This window comes from Bacillus rossius, chromosome 1 (genome assembly GCF_032445375.1).
Source record: "Bacillus rossius redtenbacheri isolate Brsri chromosome 1, Brsri_v3, whole genome shotgun sequence".
NCBI classification, from domain to species: Eukaryota; Metazoa; Arthropoda; class Insecta; order Phasmatodea; family Bacillidae; genus Bacillus; species Bacillus rossius.
The window spans coordinates 211,995,554-212,018,932 of record NC_086330.1 but is presented as its reverse complement, the minus strand read 5'-3'; the positions used below and the strand labels follow the sequence as shown (position 1 = coordinate 212,018,932).

Below are 23,379 nucleotides of genomic sequence, written 5' to 3'. Positions count from 1 at the left end.
AGAACTAAAGACCTATGTCATACAAAACAGGCAAATACCTTCACTGAACATTGTTACAGAAATGCTATAATTATACGTTGAAAGCTCCGCAGGGGAGAACTGTTCTACGCAGCACACGCTCACCGCCGTCCCGCCTCGCCTGCACGACCACAGTTGTGGACCCTGAAGCCCGCGTGGCCAGGCATGCCCCTTCAAACTCTTTCCAGTAATTTGGAGTTAATGTTTTCTTACCACTTAAAAACATACTTTTTTTTCAAATTTAATCAAAGAATCAACACTGGATTTTTTTTTTAAATTTTTAACTCATATTTTTACTACACAATTAGTAATAATTAACAATTTTTTTGTAATTTGCTTTGCTGTATATTTGGTTACCTATCAAGTTCATACTCCAACGTAAAACTGGCCACTTCTCTTACATTTAAAATAGGATTTACTTCAATTACAGACGTAGGCCTATATGTTTCACAAATAACGAGATTTTCACTCTCTATTTAATGGCTTCTAGAATATCCTAAAATTATGTGGTCTAGCCGATTGACGACATAGATCCATTTTCGTATCGTATGACCATTATTGGATGACGATTCGCCAATAGAACAGTCAAAATATATATTGTAAACAATGCTACACATATTTGTTTAAATTCGCATTTCCAGAAGACATGCGTAAAATAAAAATGTTAAAATATATTAATTTAATCTTACGGTGTTCCTATCGAGAAATAACAATTACAGTGCCGAAACGCGCATATTCCAAGTTTTGTGAGATGTTATAATCTCAACATACGCCATGAAAGCTCTATTGGCAAGTCACCCGCTCGGTGTTGGGTCCACAAATCATTCACATTGCACATCCGTGCGTGGTCTATCTCGTCATGACTATACGAAGACCCGACGCACTAAGCCCGGAAGAGGCTGCATAGGCCAGCAAAATTAGACTAAAAAAAGACAGTGCTGACGAATAATTAGAGGAAAGCTGGAAACTGTTTTAAGGTATTCAGCATACCCCTAGTATGATCACATTAGGTTTGCCCCAATTTCCGAGTGAAGCTTCATCCGCCATTTTGAAAAAACTGAATATTTTTGTTGGTTTTTGAGGTTTTTCTCAAATTTCTCCAAAACGAAGTGACCAATCAAAAAGTATGTAAAGAAGTTAAATTTAGATAGTTGAAATTCGCTTCAAATGAATATCATATATATACGAAAAGTGGTATTTCGTTTTCTTTAGAAGACAATTTGAAAATCACTCATTTATTTAGATTTGTGGGATATTCCAAATCTATCGGTTTTGCATGTTCAACTTCTCTGAAGTGGCTCATCATTAAACAAAACAAAAAAAACAAAAAAAAGGTACATCATTTATAGGAAATTTATTTCAATATTTAGCAAAACCTAATTATTTTAATATTTTTTACATTAACAGGTATATGCGATTTTACATTTCGTGGTGTGAATGATTTTGGTTTTTTCCCACTTATAGATTATTCAGTAGAATGCTTGCATTTATTCATCGTAAATATGTAGGTTAAAATCAAGTATATGAAACATTTCATTTTATTAGATATTCATTAAGTTATGGATATGGAAACCATTAACATGTACAAGTAAGAGGTATTACAGACAGTACTCTGGCAAAGTGGATCTCTTCAATGCCTGCTACTATTGAGATTTTAGACCAAATTGAAACATTCTGTGGAGTGTCATTTGCAACAACTGAGCAGCGTGTTGATGCCAGGGCAACACGTATATTAAGAGACGACATTGATGTACAGAAATTGCTGGACTGGTTTACCTCTCATGATCCATTCCCAGTTAAGGAAGAAGTAATGTCCATAAGTACTGGACTGACCGGAGAAGAGAAGATTAACTGCCACCTAGCTTATGAAGCCGGAAATTCCAGCATTTCGAGAATGATTGGGAGTAATTTTGGTATTGTCAAGTTTCAGCGAAAACAGGGAGTGATGCCCCTACGATGTGTTAATTCTGCTGTGAAAATTCACAAGGAAGAAGTTCCAGTCAACCATGATACGATTTTCCGCATAATTTCATTTCATAAAAATCAAATGAACAACTGAAACAATACTTTCAATTTGAGCTGACTCCGTATTCGTTGTCCTTATTTGACGAAGTTGGTGTGCGTAAAATACGCAAATCAGCATTCTACGACCTGTTTACTCCTGAAAAGGATTCAATTGATATGAGTAACTCTGCTTACGTCATAGATGGAGGCTACTTCTTACACCGTGTGTTGTGGCAGGCCCGAGAACCCTTATCGTCAATATTAAATAAATATGTCGAGTATTTTAAACATTACTTTGGACAAGGTGCAACCATTGTTTTCGATGGATATCCAAATGAAACAAGTGCGAAGAGTATAAAATCTGCGGAACGACTTCGAAGAGGCAATAAGCTGACAGCAGCAAATGTTATGTTTGATGAGACAATGTCGGTGACAATGCCACAAGAATTATTTCTATCAAATGGACATAACAAGAACCGTCTTATCTCCATGTTGACTGAGAAATTTAAAGCTGAGCAGTTTGTTGTAAAGCAGGCGAATGAGGATGCTGACACTCTAATTGTGACCAGTGCAATTGTCATCGCCCAGCATGCTGATTGTGTGGTTATTGTGGGGGAAGACACTGACCTGTTGGTGATTTTGACTGCATTAGCTTCAGACTCCCCCAACATATATTTATTGAAGCCAGGAAAGGGTCAACATAGCAATGCACTTTACAGTCCACGCAATTTCAATTCATCTGAACCTGCTAAGGATAATATCCTATTCCTTCATGCATTCAGTGGTTGCGACACTACATCAGCTTTTTTCAGAAAAGGAAAACTGAAATTCGTTAAGGTGCTGGAGAAAGAGAGTCAGTTGCGAGAAGCTGTAAGGGTGTTTAACAAAGCCGAAACTACTGCAGATGAAATTGATGTGGCAGGACAGAAATTCATTGCGGCAATATACTCTGGACGTAGTGATATACCACTAGATGAAATACCCTAAGAGATGTTTCAGAAATCGCAACAAAGAAATGAATTTAACCTCGCTTCTTTGCCTCCAACTCCAGCAGCTGCTCGCCAGCATTCCTTGAGAACATATTTGCAAGTGCAAATGTGGAGCAACAACCACACCGATCCACTGCTATGGGGCTGGAAGACATCCAAACATGGTCTAGTCCCTGTTACAACAAATAGAGATGCAGCACCCGAACAGATCCTCAAAACTGTGTCTTGCAGGCAGGGCCGGTCCTAGGTATACGCAAGCTACGCGGCCGCGTAGGGCGCTGGTCAAAGGGGGGCGCCGAGCCGCCGAAGGCGGCAAACCCCCGGCCTTGTCCATGGTACATATTAGTACCTAGTTTACGTGACCCGGCCGGGAATTGAACCCGGGTCGCCTTGGTGGAGGGCGATCGATCTAACCTCTCGGCCGCCGCGGCCCCAAATATAAAATAGACTTGGAAAAAATATTGGCCGGTCATGAGAGGTCTCATAATCACATCAAAATTTGTCAGTCTTGGTGGGAACTAGCCTTACGTTTGCGTTCGGGTAAAACTATTGACAAAGAAAATGAAAGAATTATCCGAGGTGAAACCGAACATTGGAACCAAGTTCTTAGACGCTTGCTTTGTATTGTCCAATTTTTAGGGAAACAAGGACTGGCCTTTCGAGGAACAAAAGAAACTCTTTTCAGTCCCAACAAACGGAAATTTTTTGAAACTTGTAGAATACATTGCCAAATTTGATGTTGTCATAGCTGAACACGTTAGGAGAGTTACTTCTGAAAAGACACATGTTCATTACTTAAGCAAAATATTCAAAATAAGTTTATTGGTCTCTTGTCCGCTAAAATCCAAGATCGCAATTTAAATGAGATAGTACAGGCTACATATTAATCCATATTACTGGACTGTACACCCGATGTAAGTCACACTGAACAAATTACATTAGTGGTAAGGTTTGTTAAATTTGTAGAACATGAAGAAGTGTCAATTAAAGAACATTTCTTAGGTTTCGTACCTATCACACATTCTACAGGCGAAGGCCTCACAGAAACTTTACTCAATGAGCTATCTACACGGAACATTCCTTAAAAGAACATGAGAGGCCAGGGATATGATAATGGCTCCAATATGAAAGGAAAGCATGTTGGAGTTCAGAAAAGGATACTTGATTTGAATTCTCGAGCAATTTTTGTGCCATGTGGAAACCACTCCCTTAATTTAGTGGTTAACGATGCCGCTATGACTTGCCCTACTGCAGTTGACTGTTTTAGCAATATTCAAGAAATTTTTAATTTCTTCTCATGTTCAACTCACCGATGGAGTATTTTGATGAAACACACGCCAAATCTTACTGTAAAATCTCTCTGCAACACTCGATGTGAGAGTAGGATTGAGGCCTTATTGCCTCTAAGATATCATATTGAGGAAATATACGATGCTGTTTTTGAAGCCTCTCAAGACCAGAAACTTGATGCATTTGGCAGAAACGCTGTTTTAGGAATCGCAAGAAAACTGCAAAGTTTCAAGTTTCTGTGTTGTTTAGTAACTTGGTATGAGATTCTGTTCAAAATAAACATGGTAAGTAAGGTCTTGCAAAAGGTTACGAATGACCTGCAAAGCTCAATGGATGTCGTCAAAAGTGTACAGAGATTTCTAGAGCAAATGAGATCAGATGAAGGCCTGAATAACGTCATCACATATGCAAAACAGCTTGCAGAAAAAGTCGGTATTTCTGCTGACTTTGAAAAAGAAACTTAAGTCCGTCCAAGGAAAACAAAAAAGCAATTCTCCTACGAGACTGAAGATGAACCTATTCAGGCTGGGAGGACATCGTTCAAAGTTAAATTCTTCTTTGTAGTACTTGACACAGCAATATCTTCGCTTAAAGAGAGATTTGAACTTATGGAGAACCACAGTAAGAGTTTCAAATTTCTTTATAATACTACAAATTTACACACCTGGGATAGAAATGAGTTGAAGGATGCTTGTAATTTTCTAGACAGTGTTCTACGTGATGGAGCAGATCGTGATATAAACGGAGTTGAACTGTTTAGCGAGCTACAAATTTTTGGACTTATGCTGCCGTCTGAAAGTTCTCCAGCTAAAGCGTTGTCGTTCATAACCAAAAATGGTTATATGGACACCTTCTTAAACATTTTTGTTGTGCTGAGAATTCTTCTGACTCTTCCGGTTTCAGTGGCCAGTGGTGAAAGAAGTTTTTCTAAGTTAAAACTGATAAAAATTTATTTAAGATCAACTTTGTCTCAAGAGCGTTTGGGTGGGCTGGCAACAATGTCCATTGAAAATGAGTTGCTTAATGAAATGGACACCGATTTCATACTCAATGAATACGCAAAAATGAAACCCAGAAATATCTCTTTTTAATGATTTATTTTTAGTTTTGTCATACGTTCTTATAATGTGAGTGTAGTTATATTCATTTACATTCTCTATTTTATGTACAGTTATAACATAGGTGCGTTTTTTATTCTTGTAAAAATTGATGCAAGTTTGTAAATTATTTTATTTAATATCATGATTTAATTTATTAAAGTAGTGGGTGTATAAATAATATTACAGATAACCACGTGGTACTGCTTTGTAAACCAAAATTATCAAAAGCTCTTTTAATAATGTTATCATTTTCGATTTATTTATTTTTATTTATTTATTTTTTTTGGGGCGGGGGGGGGGGGGGGGGGGCGCCAAAATGTTGTTCGCTTACACTTGAAAAATGTGTAGGGCCGGCCCTGCTTGCAGGTGTGCCAAAGGCTGTAATGGAGTCTGCTCTTGCCGAAAAAGTAATTTGAAATGTACAACGATCTGCAAGAATTGCAAAGGCCTATCGTGTGCCAATTCCCCAGTAGACGACATTGTTCAACCAAACTTCGTCTGCAACGAAGAGCATATAGACCTCCAAGAAGACAAGTGTTTATCAGACTATGAGAATGAGATCTTAGAGCAGCCACCTGAATTACCTTGTTCTAAAAGAAAAAAAAACATAAGTGTGTGTATTATGTACTTAAAAAGTGATTTATTAGCTCACATGTTATGTAATGTTTTGTTTGTAAAAATTGTTTGTTATAACTGTACAATATAAATGATAATGAAATGTCTCTTTGTTATCATAGATTCACTGCTGAATGATTTGATTTAAGATGAGAAGGGAGATTGGTAAATCTACAGAGTTAGAGGCACCATGTATTCCGAATACCTGTCTGATGTGACATTATTTTGAAAATATGTAAACATATCATTTGTGTTTTGTTTAAATCACATGTGTGGTTATATAAGTAATAATATGTCATATATCCTCAGTGTCCAGTTAACTGGCCAGTCTTAAAATCATTATCATATGTGTTTATTGTATTTTCTGTTATAAATATTTTATTTTGACGTTATTATTTAAAGAGAAACTGTTTAGTTCTCCACGAATGCACAGTGCTAATTGATATTAACAAATTTCTGATGATGTTGTCATGAGACTGTTAAAGCCATAGTACATTATATTGAATATATTTTATAGAACCAGTTTCTAACTTTTTGTTTTATTATAATGTTATATTTGATAATCACTATGTTGTATTTATTTATAAAGTTACTGGTAAAACATTTTAATGCTGTTATTAATCCCTGTGTTTCTATATTTTCGGTAGTATGTATGTTACGAGTACCTATCCAATAAATCCATCATATATGATAATTTTTAAGTGCTAAAACTTTCAATGGATTGTATGTATCGTGTGTAAACGAATAAGTATGTATATTATTAATTCAATTTTAGTAACAATAAAACTTTTTCGAATGTCAAAATTATTTCGGATTAGGAAATATTTATTTTATTTTTTACCTTTGTGGGCACCCAGCCTTCCATTGATTTTGATTACCTTATGTTCAGTGATTAATGTATATTTATTAAGTCACAAAACCATTTCTTATTCTCAATACAACATATGAAGTAAAATAAAAGTTTATATCACTTAAGTGGTTTAGCATGTGTGATCATTTTTAAAGTGTTTTTAATCCTATGTTGTATAAAGTTTGCGTTTCCTACCAAATCAAATTAGATGGTAAATGTTATGTTTGACCAAAGAAATATCTGCTTATCAAAAATAATCTACTCGAATAGAAAGATTTCTCACAACATAACCTTTTTACAATTGTGGCTCAAATTATTAATTTATATAAAAATGTATGTGTACTAAATAAAACTCAGTGTTCGTAAAAAGCAAAATAAAATGTTCTTCAACTTTTATTTCATTACTTTTTCGGTAAGGATGGGCAATTTCGGATATATTGCTAGTAATAAAACTAAAGAATTAAATATTTAGAAAATACTTTTTAAAAGGTGGTTTTCAAAATGTGTTAAGTAAGTAACAAAATAACTCATTTGAATGTAATTTGTACTCTTTCGAATCGTAATTTAATAAGCTACATTTATCTTCGGAACAATTTTTTTGATTGGAAAATTCGTTTTCGGATAATTTGAGAAAAATCAGGAAAAAATTAAAAAAATCTACAGTATTTTTCAAAATGGCGGCCAACGCAAACTTAGGATACTCTTACTACGAATGAACTTCGTATATTAAAACAGATTCCAGCTTTCCTCTAATTATTCGTCACCAAAACCTTTATTTTACTGGCCTAGCAATGCAAGGGATGATAGCAGGGAGTAGGGCATTCAGAAAGCCTCCCGCACTGCGCCTAGCTCGTGTAACGCTTCCACCTGGTGACCCACAGGCTTTGTCAGCCGTCCCAAACACAAGTCAGAGTCTTCCCGACAGCTGCAGTCGTGGTGCGGCCGCGAGGGTCGTCACAGGCTGGGGTGGACACTCAGAGTGATTCCTCGGCACGCCCGAAGAAGAACTGATTGGTGGGCCTTGGAGCCAACTGGCTTTGCTTCAACCACAAAGCAGTGCTGGTAAGGGTGGGCCACGGAATTGGATCAAAATGTATTCTATACTTCCAGTCCCTCAAGTTTAGTACGTCGTCGGAACTGATACCAAGCAATGCAAAAATGACATAGCGACGTTGGTACGGTCAACAAGACTGCACTGGTTATTTATGTACTTGGTATGTATAAAGTACGCAACAAAATGTTGCGTACCTTAACAAAGATTTTGGAACCAGTAGTTCAATACGTTTCACTATAGCTGCAGGTTCATACATATGCGTATTTTTTACATACATTTAAGTGATTAAATTCTTAACTGCAGTATTTTTTTTAATGGAACCTGTAATGCGAACTTGCCAAATAATGCAGACCGTTGCATTCACACAAGTATAGTCGGATCGGTAACTTAGATAGAAATGTTTAATAAGTTACTTATTATATTACAATTTAATGAACAACTTCTCGGCAGGTGAAGTTGGAAGGAGTGATGTTCATCTGCAACTTTAGTAAGCTCATATTTTAATAAACTGTTGTTTTGAGTCATGAGATGTGTATTCTCCCATCACTTGTAACACGAGAGCCTAGTGACTGCTCTCCAAACGTCGGTAACAAAATTAATGACATTTTTAGAAACATAACCATGTTTTGATATAACCAATTATAATTGTTCTTAAATAACAATTTATCAGCGGTCACCACATATAAATTTGGTCTTTAATATTTGATAACGCATTAAATTTGCTTAAAGTTCCAAGATGCTATCCCTGGTTTTCCTTTGCTCTCTACTTTACGAAGGCGATATTCCCACGGCAATTCAAATCCTAGTAGGCGTAAGAAATGCATTAATGTAATTCTCCAAAAGTTATTCTTAGTATACAAATATACAGCTTGATGAAATTATACTAGAAGTAATGTCAGTAGTTTGTCACTAAACCTGCCTCGGTCTTGCGTCGCTAACAGGTGTCACTCATGAAAAGAGGTGTGTGTTTCATAACAGCCCTGGCATTATCACCTAGACGATAACCAACTACGGTTTCCCCAACTCGTGTGTAGATTTTATTGGGCTTAGAAAATCTTACTAGAAGATGCTGGCGGTATACAAAATATTACTACTTAACAACATATAAAAAATGTTTCCTTAAAAACCAACAAAATTTTCTTCGAATTTCAGTATATTTACAAACGGCTATTTTATCATAAATAATTGTTTTAATTATAATCTATCTATAGTAGTATAGTAATTTATATTCTGCTACAGAGTCAGGAGTACGTGCGGGTGACGAAGTGGATAGGGTCAATGACACACCGACTTCTGAAGTCACGGCGGCCATTTTTGGTGACAAATTTCATCACAACTAGACAAAAATGACTCAAATTTCTTCAAAATTCCGAAAACATTCCATTTTTTCAAGGGAAGAAATCCCATTTTTAGGGAAAATTTCCCGTTTTTACTCCAGAAAAATTCAAAAATTCGAAATGCCCCCATTGAGGCTTAAATTCCCAATGGGCATGCCTCTAATAAGTTTCTGGAAGGGAGTTTTGACCTTGACATTGATCGTAAAATTTAAATCTTTAATTTTTTACCGAAAAATTCCGGAAATTTATTAAAAAAATTACTTACGTCAAATGTTTAGTTAGCGAAAACATCTCAGTCCTTATTTATTAGATTCATGGCGAGAGTAAATATGTAATTAATGTATAGAAAATTAAAAAAAATTCTTAATTGAAAATTAAATAAAAAATTAATAAAACTTCGCTTTCTTCACACCCGCCATCTTGGATTCTAGGAACGTTGCACTTTTCGTTACGCCCATCATCTTGTAAATCCGTAATTTCTAAGCAAGAAAATCAAGAAAAAAAAATTAAAATTTAAAACAAAAATTAATTAATAAAATTTTAATAGAAATTCCGCCATCTTTAATTAAGACCTCGCCGTTGCACTATTCGTTATGTCGTCATCTTGAATTATAAAAAGGTTGCATTTTTCGTTTCACCCAACATAACGGATGTGTCTAATGTCATCGTTGCACTTTTCGTTACTTCTAGAAGGTTGCAGTTTTCGTTACGGCCTCCATTTTGAAAATCTATAATTCGTATCCAATTTTAACGAAAATATATATATTGATAAAAAAATCATTCCATTAAATTTTAATGAAAAATATAATTTTGTCATGTAGTCTTCGGTATTTATCCGACAAGGTCATTCGATTAAAAATGGTGATGGATCCTTCCTTCAAGGAAGCCACCGGCAGTATGTTCTCCCACCACTAATGCCAAGAGAGATATTACGCCAGCCAGTATGACATCATGGCAGTCATCTTGTGTAAACCATCTTTTTGTCGTCTGGTGGAGATCGCCTGCTCATTTTCTGTACAACACCTTCTAGATGTGAAAAAATTGTGATCGAAAATTTAAAATTACCGATATGTTTTGAAAAAATTACGAATACTTAAATGGAAAATTACTGAGGCAAATGCAAGAGTTTATAATTTTTATGCATAGGAACTACTTGGGTTATGTGTGATGAAATATGTATTGTGGTAGTCTTGAAGAGTTGTGTAGCTATAACCACAAATAATATAATTTAAACCATGCTCATGTATAAACACGACTACCGAAGCTGTTAGTTTGGCGTGGAGACTTCGGACAATCAGTGCCAGTGACAACAAACAGAGGCTGCGGCAGCAACAATAATGTATATTTAAGATGTGATTTAGGCTCATATAAAAACACGGACGATATTGTTGTGGCTGATATGTCTGCAGCACGCTGCAAGCGCAAACAGCTGTGTGATTGTTGGTTGTTGTGTTGCCCGACACGTGCCTCAGGCGGCCGAGCGAGCCATCAGCACGAGAGTGAGTGTAAACAAGGCGTCGCCAAAATGAACCATCGGTTGCATCTTAAAATAATATGTGTAAGTATTTATTTTATCTTCTTGATTTTTTACAGCTGTGCAATATCAAATTTCCCGCCTATTTTTGACGAGGGTAGAAAAATAATTCGTTTCCTGATAGCTATACAGCTAGGAGTCAAAACACGCAGCAGCTTTCAAAATTACTACAACAACCAAGATTTTCAAATGTACATATTATACTGCAACCATTTGTTTGTTATTTTGAAATTATTTTATTTTAAGCTTTTATTTATATTATAATTGCTGCATAAAGTGCTTCCCACAAGTAAATTAAACGCGTTAAAATTTGCACTCACAATATTTAACATATTTCAAAGAAATGAAAATAAGTACCTGTAAATAAAGTAAATCCATTTGTACTAAATTACAAATTTTATTTTAATATTTAATTAGAGTGTTTAAGCTTTTGTATTGGTTACTTTTATTAAAATTTGTTCACAAATATAGTTTCAAACATTTTATTATTCAACTAACAAATTTAAGAATAAATATTAAAACTAATTAATATATTTTTACAATGTTATGTGAATCATGTTAACATTTATTTCAATATTTTGTTGATAGGGGAAAAAATAATTTTGTGGTAACGTATTTGAAAACATTTAGAATTGAAATTACTTATCTTATAAACAATTAAAAAATAGTGTTGTTAATATTCCGGTAGTTTCTGTACAAATTTAGTAATTTCAACGTATTTTGTGTTTTGCTGCAGAGCTGACTGTAAACCCACTCAGCTGACCCAAGGAAATTAATATTTAAAACACGAGGAAGAGAAAAATGCGACAACTTCACACACGCCAGCTGCGTTTGACACAACTACAAGCAAGTTATTCATATGACGTGCATATCTGTTTTCTTGGCGTGGGCTGTCATGGTTTTATAATCGGTGGGCCTAGAACATCACTGCACACGGGTTTTCAGCCTCGTTTTAAAAGTAATTACAATACTTTAATGTTAAAGAATAACACATAATTTTTGTTAAATTAAGCCATAAGGAAAATATTCCGTCGGAGCCATTTTATCAGTGACAAAACTACACTTGGCAAGCAGTGATGAAACCGAATTACATTTGCTCCTGGGCAAATGTAGACGCTGACTCCGGCCAGGAGAGCCTGTGCTGTTGATTCAGTGCAAGACATGCATATCCTGCAGTGGTCTACAGAGATGGGCGTCGTAAGAATGTTAGATAATGTAGAAATGCGCATTACAAAGGAAAGTACACAGTGGTTTGCTAGCAAGGAGCAAGCACCCAGATGCGCGTCGCTCAGACCTGGAGGTGGCTGTGGTCTCTGAGGCGTAGAACAGGAAGATCTCTGAGGCCGCGCCCAGACCAGTGACTCGCCAGCAGGCGGGTTGTGTGCAGATCCATGCTTTTATTCGTCTCAAGCAGTTTTTGTTTGTTTTTTACTAAAAAATATACGCATTGGATAAAAGCAAATATTTTTTTGTGCGATATATAATTGTTCGACCATTCTTAATGGTTGCATCAACTTGACTGTTAGTTTTAAGATAAATACCTTTTTCACATAAATTGGGTTGGATGAACAATGCATTTGTTTTTAGCTAGTGATAAATTATATATGTTTCGTCGTGTGAAACACATACTTTGATTGCACTGAAGAAGACTTGTTCTCAAAAAGCGAATGCCGTAAGGCACTCGAAGCACCAAATAGTCTCGGGGAGAGATCCGAGTTCGAACTCTGGTCACTGTTACTCTTTGGAACATTTACAACGGTTTACTTTGCTTACTCTCTTAGTTTTCAGACATACCATATGCCTTCATCACCGACGTAACGGAAGCGTATAGCAAATTATTTGTTATAAAAGTTAATTGCTCAAGTTTTATTTTTGTGTTCACTTTCTCACTCACAAAATGTAACACTATAATGTCTGGTTTGTTATCGAGCATGAAATAATGAGTGCACTTATAAAGGTAGCTCATAACAACTGGAAAATAAAATTTCAGTTAGTTATTTGTTTAGTAGAAGTCGCGTGGTCGCGTTTCGCTGCATTTTGCAGTCAGCATATTCAGTGAGACAGTTTCGAATGATGCTGACTGCTAGGCGCAGGGGAAAGTCGATAAACTTAAACATAATTTTGCGGCTTCAACATAAGTCTATCATGACAACTGTTCAGTGATGAATTGAGGGAATGAAATGCTTCGCAGATAAAACTTGCGTATAGGTACTGGCGTATGTAAGGGAAACGTATATTTAAATAACATGTAATTTTAGTATTCAGTAGTAAAAGTCAAATATTGACACTCCAAATGTTGGCTAACTCGCAAGAAAAAGTAAGTTCACGCGGAAAAGCAATCCGTAAAAATAAAAAATAAAACATTTGTTTACATTTCTTATCCTAACTATTGAATTTATTTTTATTAACTCTTGTTAAAAAATTTAGCGTATCAAACTTAAATGCCTTAGATCCGGAACATGTCATCTACTTTCTAGCGATAGAGTATCGTGTTGAATTAAGACACATAATATGGGAATTCAAAGACACGGAAACAAATTACAGATATCCCTACCGAAATAGAGCACGTTTTAATCCATACGACTGATAAATTAGGTTAACGGACTTCCTCATTAATGACCAATTAGGCTTTAAAAACGTTATACTGGGAAGATAAAAAATGCGTACTCGCTTGCTGTGTTGGTAGCATTCGCGTGGTGACTTTGGCCCACATTGCGCAGCGAACCTGTTTACAAACCGACAGCACAGCGGGCCGGTGCTGCATTCCGCTCGCCAGCACGCGGCTGTGAAACCGTGGTGTCTGCACTTATTCCGGACGGCAACAACAAGCAGGGGCCGTGGTCCCATTGTTCCGCTTCCAGCTACACGGCTGTGTACAACCACCTGCAGCTCTTCCCACAAACCCAACAGCCACACCACTGCCATTATGGGAGGGGGGGGGGGGACACGAATCCGGGTTACAGACGAGGGGCTAGTCCGTGGTATAAAAAAATAACGTATTCTTTTGTCCATCACAAAACAACGAGTGGATATTTTAACAGCATAATTTGGAAAAGAAATTGTCCGGTTGTTGCATGGTTACGGTCCAGTTTGTTAGGCCTCACCTGAAATTAGCATACTGCTGTTCTTACAGTGATATTTTTTAAAACTATAAATGGACACGCTTTCCTGAACAAGGAGGTACTTTAAAATTATTAATTGTTTAGAGGAATTCCTCATTGACCAAGAAAAGAAATGCCCTGGCCTGAAGTGGCCTATAGTAAACTACTTACTGGTTCCAGCGGGAAGTCTTGCAAGCGGGTTGGGGAGGACAGCTAGACGAGCTCAAGCTGAGCCTGAGCTGTGAGCTTAGTCACATTCGTTACGTTTAGGTTCCGGAAACACGATGCCTGGACCAACCGTGTTTGCTGCGTTTTCAAAGTTAACTTTGAAAATTAAAAATCTTAAAACCTACGTTCACGAGAGAAAAAACACATACCTTTGTATTACCAGGGAATTCGATATCTTATTGGTTGTGCTTACAGCATTTCACGTTTATTTAACGTACCAAGATAATGCGTCTGCTGGCACTTCAGTTTACAACCGATACTTTGAGGTGTATCTTGCAAAATCAGGTTTTCTAGATGTTTATAAAAGGCAGCTATGTTTCAGTCCATGACAACCGCGGAAGAAGGACTTGGGCTGAAATATCCTTAGAAACAAGGTAGAAACATGCAATGCGTAACAACCCTACATCACAAATTCTAAATTATTAAAACTGCACCAAATATGTTATATTTAAATGCACATCATTTAAAATTGCTTTACTTGAACATACGGATTTGATAATTTATTCACAATTTAATCAATGCAGTTGTTTTTACTGTCTTAAACACGTATTTTAAGTTGAGTCTTCTGATGTACAAATGAACCAAATTTTAGCGACAGTTATTTTTACACATGTTAGTAACAGAATGATAGTAAGCGTGCGTGTATATGCATGACTACGATGCTGTACTGGTTGCCGTTTGTGTGGCACACCTTGAGCAGCAACTATCGTGGGTCCTCAGCAGCCATGAGCGCTCATGAGGTGACGCCGACCCCCGCAGTTGAGTCGCTACAAGTGTCCTGGAGCGCATCAAGTTCTTTGAGCACCGGAGGCCCCGGCCCGATCTACTGTGCATGTCCCCTCTCCAGCACGTTTAAAAACATCTACGAAAAATAGAACTGACGGCAACATTTCCTAAATAAACAAAATAATTACGAAAATGTAGTATGTAAAGTTGAAAATACTTGGTAAACTCACATTTTGTTAAAAATTACGCCTTATTTAAAAGTTTTGTTACTTACGGAAATTCCGTTTAGAAAAACATAAATCGTTCATTAAAGAATTTGATATTTCACGAACAAAAATGTCAAATATTTAGCGAGCAGGCTACTTTCTCTTGGCAGTTTCACACTGCGGGAACTTAGTGTCTTGTGGGTAGCATGCTGACCTTCGCTAAACATAGGAATACATCCTTATCGGCCCATGAAATAAATATTTGCCTGTATAAAGGGTGGTGGAGTTACCTGTGCAACTAACTAGTCTGGGGTTTCGTGATTTTTATATTACGATTTCCTTTTTGTAACATTCTTAACTTATTATTTGATACGTTATATGTTTAAAGTTAGCCCTCCTAAACTCAGAACACTATATGTAAGTTTTTCACAAAATCAGTCATTGTTAAATGAAATTAATATTAAATAGTTTTAAATTATTGTATTTTCAAACTAATAATTAATTTTAACGACTTTAGTAGTTTATTAATCATTCGAAGTGAAGTTACACATCCATAAAAAAAACTATTATTAATATTTTACAGCGAAAGAATTACGACACCAATAATATTTGTCAATTCTTTAAATTGGTTTCTTTATGATTATAGTGCATGTTGAGATTAAAACTAAACTACTGGTTGTTTAATTATTAGTATTGCCTAATTCATAAGTTTTTAAGTCTAAAAATAATAAAGCGCCAATTTCTAAGATTTGTAGTGATTTAAGACCACAATGTGAGCATAGAAGAGGATTTTGTGTTGGAGAGGGCGAATTGGAACAAGGCTTGTAACTTCAGCCTGAAGTCTCAACGGGCGGCAGAGTTGCCCTTCCCTCCAGAGAAGTGTGACCAGCCACGCAGGTTGCAAGTTTAGCATTTTATAATTCAATTTGGCAAGGGTCACGGTAACAGAATGACACCAGGACGTTCACCTTGGCCGGGCAAATGCCATTTATTAATAATTTACTGATTTATATAAACATGGACTGAATGACTATAATATGTTTCATGTAAGGACAAGTCTTAAACACAATTTTCATAATTTTAGATAAAAATTCAAATTAATGCCTTATTCCTGGATCTTATTATACCACGACGAGAAAAATTAAAACATATTATCTTATACACAAAATGATGCAGTGTGGCGTAGTTAAATTAAATTAACATTAAAAGAATTGTTATGTTACTAAACATAGAAAAAAAGGGGATTAAAATACTTGATTACTAATAGTTACTTTTATTCAAAACTGAATTTAACTACTCAATTCTGTGACTAGACTTAGATGAAACACAATTCCCTGATATTATTGCACTATACCATAAGCCTGCAGTAGAGACATTTCAATTTGTACTTTTGGTTAGTAAATTTAGGAATAACTTATCCTGATTATTAACATATCACTGCAAAATTTGTTAAGATGTTTGCTCGAATATAATAAAAAAGCTTGAAAGCTTATATTCAAAACAATCATTAAGTCTTGTATCTCAATATCATTCTTTTCCCGTTTTGTATTTGCTATGTATTTTTTAAGAAGGCTTGAGTACGTCCTAATATTCTGTTAGAATGTCTAAACATTTAAAGAATATTATCACGTGGGGAAAATTTGGAAGGTTTTCTTTGTATAATATTTAAGAAGTAAAATATAGAAAAACACGTATAATATTCGGGGGTCTCTGGTTTGTTTCCAGCCTCCTGCAGTAGGAAGCACTTCCCGCGCGATGGAGGGCTTACATCCGCACTGCAGGAAACCGATCGTGAATGTCCAGTGATATTCACTCGACCACGATCAACAGTCCACGCGCTGTGGAGAAGGAAGTGGCTTCGAACACGAGCCCTGGCCTTGCTCGTAAACGTCCACATGGCCAGCGTGCGCTGGAGACCGGGCGTAGCCGGCCAACCAAGCGCCGGCCTCGTTAACTCTTCTTAACCATTATCGTAAAATATAAAGTATCTTAAGTGACACAAACCTATCAAATAAATAAAGAAAAATGAGATTTATTTCCGTCAGATTCACGTTTTAAACATTTTACGAACCTGCTCATAAAATTTATTTAAATAAAACAGACCCAAAAATTGTTTTTGATTCAAAAGTTTTTCATGTGGGTATTCTTAGTGAGATATTCATAATTTCTCTTACACAAATATTTTGTACTGTCCTTTATTTTGATTTAAAACTCCTTAAACGTTTAAATATTTTTGAACACGAAGAATTGACATATTTAATTATTTGGTTGAATGTCAAAATAACTTCAGTGGACTAAAACAAATTAACAGCTTACAAGAAATAGAGTGCATTAGAAACAATCATATTTAAGCTCATCAACATAGCAGTACATAGCGATATCGGATTATCATAACTTGAAAAAATCACTTTTCTGATAAATGCGAAGCAACATTAGTCATCTATATGGATACATACAGTATGTCCACCTATAAAATTATTATTTAATATGACGATAGTCTACCTGTCAAATTAAGGGCACACGGGATTTCAAATTTTAAAACTTATTAAAAAAATTTCTAACATTCTGGTTGGCATATTTTGACACGAACAATTATACGTATAATTTCTCTTACAAAGACGTACATCACTAAGTGTTATAAAGGCAAAACAGAGATTTTTTCGGAGTGATTTTTGTAACAGAAAATTAGTTTTTGAACAGTATAACATCACAGGCATATAGAAATACCACCAGTCGTTCGTAACATGCAACACTGGAGGAAATCTGTAGCATACATAACGTCTGAAATAGTTCTCAACTGTAGCCATGTTAATTACTTATTTACTTCAATATAAATAATAAGTTGGTGATATTTACTGATTTTTAAATGTTTATTTTTATTTGTGGTGGCCTGTACGGTTTTAAAAGCATTTAAAGCTGATAAATATGCAAGTTTTATTGTTTGGATAGTGACTGCCTTATGATTAAAGATTTATTTCCAATGATAAATTTTAAGGAGCACACGCTAACTTGCGAATTTGCTTTTATGATAATCCATACTGTTCCAACATGAATTTACACTTACCTATTATTGTAATCATAATTTTGATGAAAACAATATGAGAATTTGAATCTAAACGCTGGAATTAAAACTTCTTGCAAAAAAATGAACAGTTATCAAAGTTTGTTGACCAATTAGGGAAAAAAACTGTTCCTTACTTAGGGCGTCCTTATGGTTAAAAGAGCTCTGAGATCGAGTCGAAAGTGGCACGTATTTGTCTCATTAAAAAAAATTGTAGCTTACGTATATGAAAAACAGCGCAAAGAGCCTTATAAAACTTAAGTGTTAAGTATAATGACCACTCAATGTTAAGTTCTACATACTCGTAACTGGTTTGTCTCAGTGTGAGCAAGGCCAAGCCGAGCTGACGGGGTGTTGTTTCGGCGGGAGGGATCGCCATCCGGCCCGCAAACAACACCGGACATTTGTGATCAAAACTTTGTGAAGAGCAAAACTTGTGTATAGAATTTTCATACTCATCTCACATTTGCCCACGAATACAGAACCGATCAACACTATGACGCAAGTGCAGTAACCACACATGTACGCGAATAATTAAATCCAACAGATATTTTGAAATTTGAAGGATTTTACTCTACGCTATAAAATTATTTCAAAAATTACGAATAATATGACACTAAATATATGCTCGTTTAAATATAAGCATAATACTATAGGATTATAAACGCACGTACAGAAAAATATGTTTTTTTTAAATGTAAGTGTAAATTTTAAAATTTTTATAATTTTTCACTTTGATGTGAATATTTGCAAAGTCAACGCACGGACACATCGGTTCAGTTTGTGAACGAATTTACCAACAAACTGCTTTATGTACACTCAAGTAACCTGAAAAAGATCTACGGACTCTGTATGCATGTCTTGAACCCCTCCTGAATGATTGTATTCGTGACCCATGAAATCCGTTACTCATTTATCTATAGCAATTTAAATAAATTATGACTAAATCATTCCATGCATTTGTTTGTAAGACTTGAATGGTTGACGCGAGAAGAACTTAAATTCGTTCTCTGCACGCGCACCTTTGTCTAAACTACGCCCTCTGCCCGCGTTTCACTGACTTATCTTCACCTTCTACCCGAGCAACAATGACTTAACTTCAATTTCTACCTGAGCAACAATGACTTATCTTCACCTTCTACCCGAGCAACAATGACTTAACTTCACCTTCCCGCGCAACACTGACTTAACTTCACCTTCTACCCGAGCAGCAATAACTTAATTTCAACTTCTACTGGAGCAAAAATGCTTAACTTCACTTTCTACCCGAGCAACAATGAATTAACTTCACCTTCTGCCCGAGCAACAAAAACCCATGCCGTCTGTGCACAACATGTAGCACAAACACAGAAAGGTTTTTTTGGGTTCAGCGGTCACACTTAATTACGAATAATTATTTATTTATAATTTCATGATATTCTCGTGATTTGAATTAATTTATAATTAATATGATGGATATATATGATTATTTTTTATAAAGTAAAAATATTTTTGTTTAATGGTTTTACATATTTGATGAGCTATTAATATTGGACTCCGGCATGGAATGGACACGTGTAATCATTTGGAATACAGTTTTGAATTAATTGTTTGTCATAAATGTTTTCGTTATTTGAATTTTGTTTATAAAAGTTTAAAATTTGATTTGTTTGTACCCAGGAAAAAGTATGTTTCCAAGATTTTAGGAAAATTAGTTTTAGAAATGAATGAATAAATACTTTAAAATGTATTGCTTTACGTAAAAAGCTACATAAAAAATAAAATTCAAAATTGTGTTTCACATTAATAAATTAATAAAATAAAATTAAAGATGCTCTCGGTTCATGACGGAATTTAAATGTTTTTTGACCAATGAAATTTTTTAAAACCCTAGTAAATAAATAACCAATAAAAAGTTATATAATGAATTAAACTGAAATCATGGCTAAACACCCCAACACTATACAATGAAAATAACAAAAGGAAACACTTATTGAACAAACTCTGGCATACATAATATTATGGAAAAATCCATGTGTTCAAATGGTAACTGTTCTAGATTAGAGGCTTTCAAAATTCCGCGGAGCACAATTGTATACCGAATGTCTAGTGGCGGTACAATTGATTGTACATTAGCAGGACAACTAACAGCACAACTGACTAAGCAACTGACAGGAAATATGACAGTACAGCTGACTGGGTAACTGACAGAACCCCGGTCATATAGATAGGTCTGTCTACTTCCTATCCTTTGCCTTGGCGTATCTCGGCTTAGTGAAGCTCGCGGCGGCCTGCAAACTAACGGTGGTAGTAGCAGTGGAACCCGGCATTACCATTGTGTTAAATGGGAGTTTCAAAAATATATATATTAGTCCTAATTCAGTCACTATTTTCGTAATTTTTTTTCTAGATTACTTTTTTTAAATTCGTTTGGGTGCTTGGTAAATGCCTAATCTGTACCAATGACTTAAAATGTTTCCGCATTTGTTAGTTAAGTTGAAATGTTATTTCAGGAATTTTTATTTATATTATTGTCAAGTCAACGGCGTGGTTCAGTAGTCAAACAGATAGCCTGTCAATCTTCCGACTCGAGTTCATAACCACTGATAGTGTTTTTTCTTACATCTTATTTTTTTATTTCTCACAATATTAAACTATTTATTACAGAAATAAAATATACATAAACAATTAGACTACATACATATATATACAAAGTAAATATATTCAATATAGTAAAGTTTACTGTAAATTAGTTAATTAATATATTTAAACAGGAATTATTTTAAAAGATACAGTTTCGAATTTTATTCAAAACCTCACATAATTATGTGATGTAACTGTTTGAACATATTGAATTTCAGTGAGTAATATTGTGAGAACAAGAAAACGAGAATGTAGAAATAACTATGCCAATGAGTATCGAACCCGAGCCTGCAGATTGCAGGGCCAAGCTCTTGCCCACTGCGCCACGCTACTGACATGACATAAATAAAAAAAACATATTACATAATCATCACTTCAACTTACCTTACAAATGCGGGAAAAAATTCAAGTCATTGGTACAGATTAGGCATTTACCAAGAATCCAAACGAAAAAAAAAAATGGTAACCTGGGAAAAATAAAATAAATATTTTTCAAGGGAATTAGAAATAATATATTTTACGAAACTCCCATTTAACACAATGTTAATGCCGGGTTCCACTGCTACTAGCAGGCCGCCGCGAGATCACTAAGCCGAGATACGCCCAGGCAAAGGATAGGAAGTAGACAGACCTATCTATATGACCGTGGACAGGACAGCGCTCGAAGACTCGGGATTGACGACAGTCACCGCCAGGCGCGCGGCTATTGTACTCAGGCCGTGAGACAAGTCCACTTGTCAATGACGATTTCGACGAGCTTTGCCTGTCGTTAAGCCGATATTACTTTGAAACTGATCAAGGTATACATAAAAATATGTCGACACGAAATATCGAAAAACCTCAATGTTAAATCTCTTGTCATTAAAATTACAAAGAATATCTGTCATAAATGTTTTAAAATTTGAAATAAATTGAACGTAAAACAATTGATGGACTCAGTTCTGTCGCAGTGAGAATTGCGGAAGCCATGACGGAGATGTAGCCGGGGGCGAGAGTCGGAGCCTCACCTGAGCAGCGCCCAGCAGCAGCGCCGCCGCGCCGCACAGCAACAGCGCCTCGTGGACTGCCATGGTCACTTCTCGCCGCGGGGTGCGTGGCTGAGCGCCCCCCGCCCTCTTATAAGTAGCCCCCTCCAGGACCAGCCCGCCACCAGCGCTTCCAGCGGCCCCGGGCAGAGCGACGGCCAAGGCCACGGCGGGCGGCTGGAGGGGGCGCGATACGCGGCGCACGCGCCGATATTCTTAATAAGGTTAGTTACTGGCGGCCTTGTTTCACCAGTGCTTCCTCCCGGCCTACAGTTGGGAAACTTCCTGCGGCAGGGGCCAGAACAGATATTGATCGACTCACAACAATAAAAAAAAAAAAGAAGATTTAATTTTTGAGAGAGTGTGAAAAATGTGGCTGTGGTGAGAAGGGGGGGGGGGGGGGGCAGCTTTTCTCCAAAAGATCCACAACTCACGAACGACAAGCGGTGGTTTACGTTTAGAGACACGAACAGGGGCTATCTGACAGAGATATGTTCCCCCCCCCCCCCGTCTTACACCCTCAGCCAAGCGCATCGCCTTATCGAGGATGGCACACTCTCTCGCGCACACGTAAACACGAGTATACAAAACACACGCATTCCTTACCGCCTGCTCCGCGATGGGGCTTGCTGGAGCCACAGCAGTTGGACGCAGACATATCCCTGGCATGTTGGCGGAAACTGCCTGCAAGTCTAAACACACGCACTTCTGACCGCCTGCTCCGCGGTGGGGCTTGCTGGAGCCTCAGCAGTTGGACGCAGATATATCCCTGGCATGGTAGCGGAAACTGTCTGAAAGTCTAAACACACGCACTTCTGACCGCCTGCTCCGCGGTGGGGCTTGCTGGAGCCTCAGCAGTTGGACGCAAATATATATCCCTGGCATGGTAGCGGAAACTGTCTGCAAGTCTAAACACACGCACTTCTGACCGCCTGCTCCGCGGTGGGGCTTGCTGGAGCCTCAGCAGTTGGACGCAAATATATATCCCTGGCATGGTAGCGGAAACTGCCTGCAAGTCTAAACACACGCACTTCTGACCGCCTGCTCCGCGGTGGGGCTTGCTGGAGCCTCAGCAGTTGGACGCAGATATATCCCTGGCATGGTAGCGGAAACTGCCTGCAAGTCTAAACACACGCACTTCTGACCGCCTGCTCCGCGGTGGGGCTTGCTGGAGCCTCAGCAGTTGGACGCAGACATATCCCTGGCATGTTGGCGGAAACTGCCTGCAAGTCTAAACACACGCACTTCTGACCGCCTGCTCCGCGGTGGGGCTTGCTGGAGCCTCAGCAGTTGGACGCAGATATATCCCTGGCATGGTAGCGGAAACTGCCTGCAAGTCTAAACACACGCACTTCTGACCGCCTGCTCCGCGGTGGGGCTTGCTGGAGCCTCAGCAGTTGGACGCAGATATATCCCTGGCATGGTAGCGGAAACTGCCTGCAAGTCTAAACACACGCACTTCTGACCGCCTGCTCCGCGGTGGGGCTTGCTGGAGCCTCAGCAGTTGGACGCAGACATATCCCTGGCATGTTGGCGGAAACTGCCTGCAAGTCTAAACACACGCACTTCTGACCGCCTGCTCCGCGGTGGGGCTTGCTGGAGCCTCAGCAGTTGGACGC

General features: G+C 37.2%; 1 protein-coding gene across 1 annotated transcript in view; it reads right to left on the bottom strand.

Annotated features, from left to right (window-relative positions):
• LOC134527269 (mucin-2-like) overlaps nucleotides 1–21,960 on the bottom strand; it is a 57,858-nt gene extending 35,898 nt beyond the window's left edge. The window contains exon 1 of the mRNA XM_063359797.1: nucleotides 21,743–21,960. Coding sequence (XP_063215867.1) covers nucleotides 21,743–21,805 — 63 coding nt within the window. The 5' untranslated portion in view covers nucleotides 21,806–21,960. The remainder of the gene's footprint in view (nucleotides 1–21,742) is intronic.
• Between the last annotated feature and the right edge of the window lie 1,419 nt (nucleotides 21,961–23,379).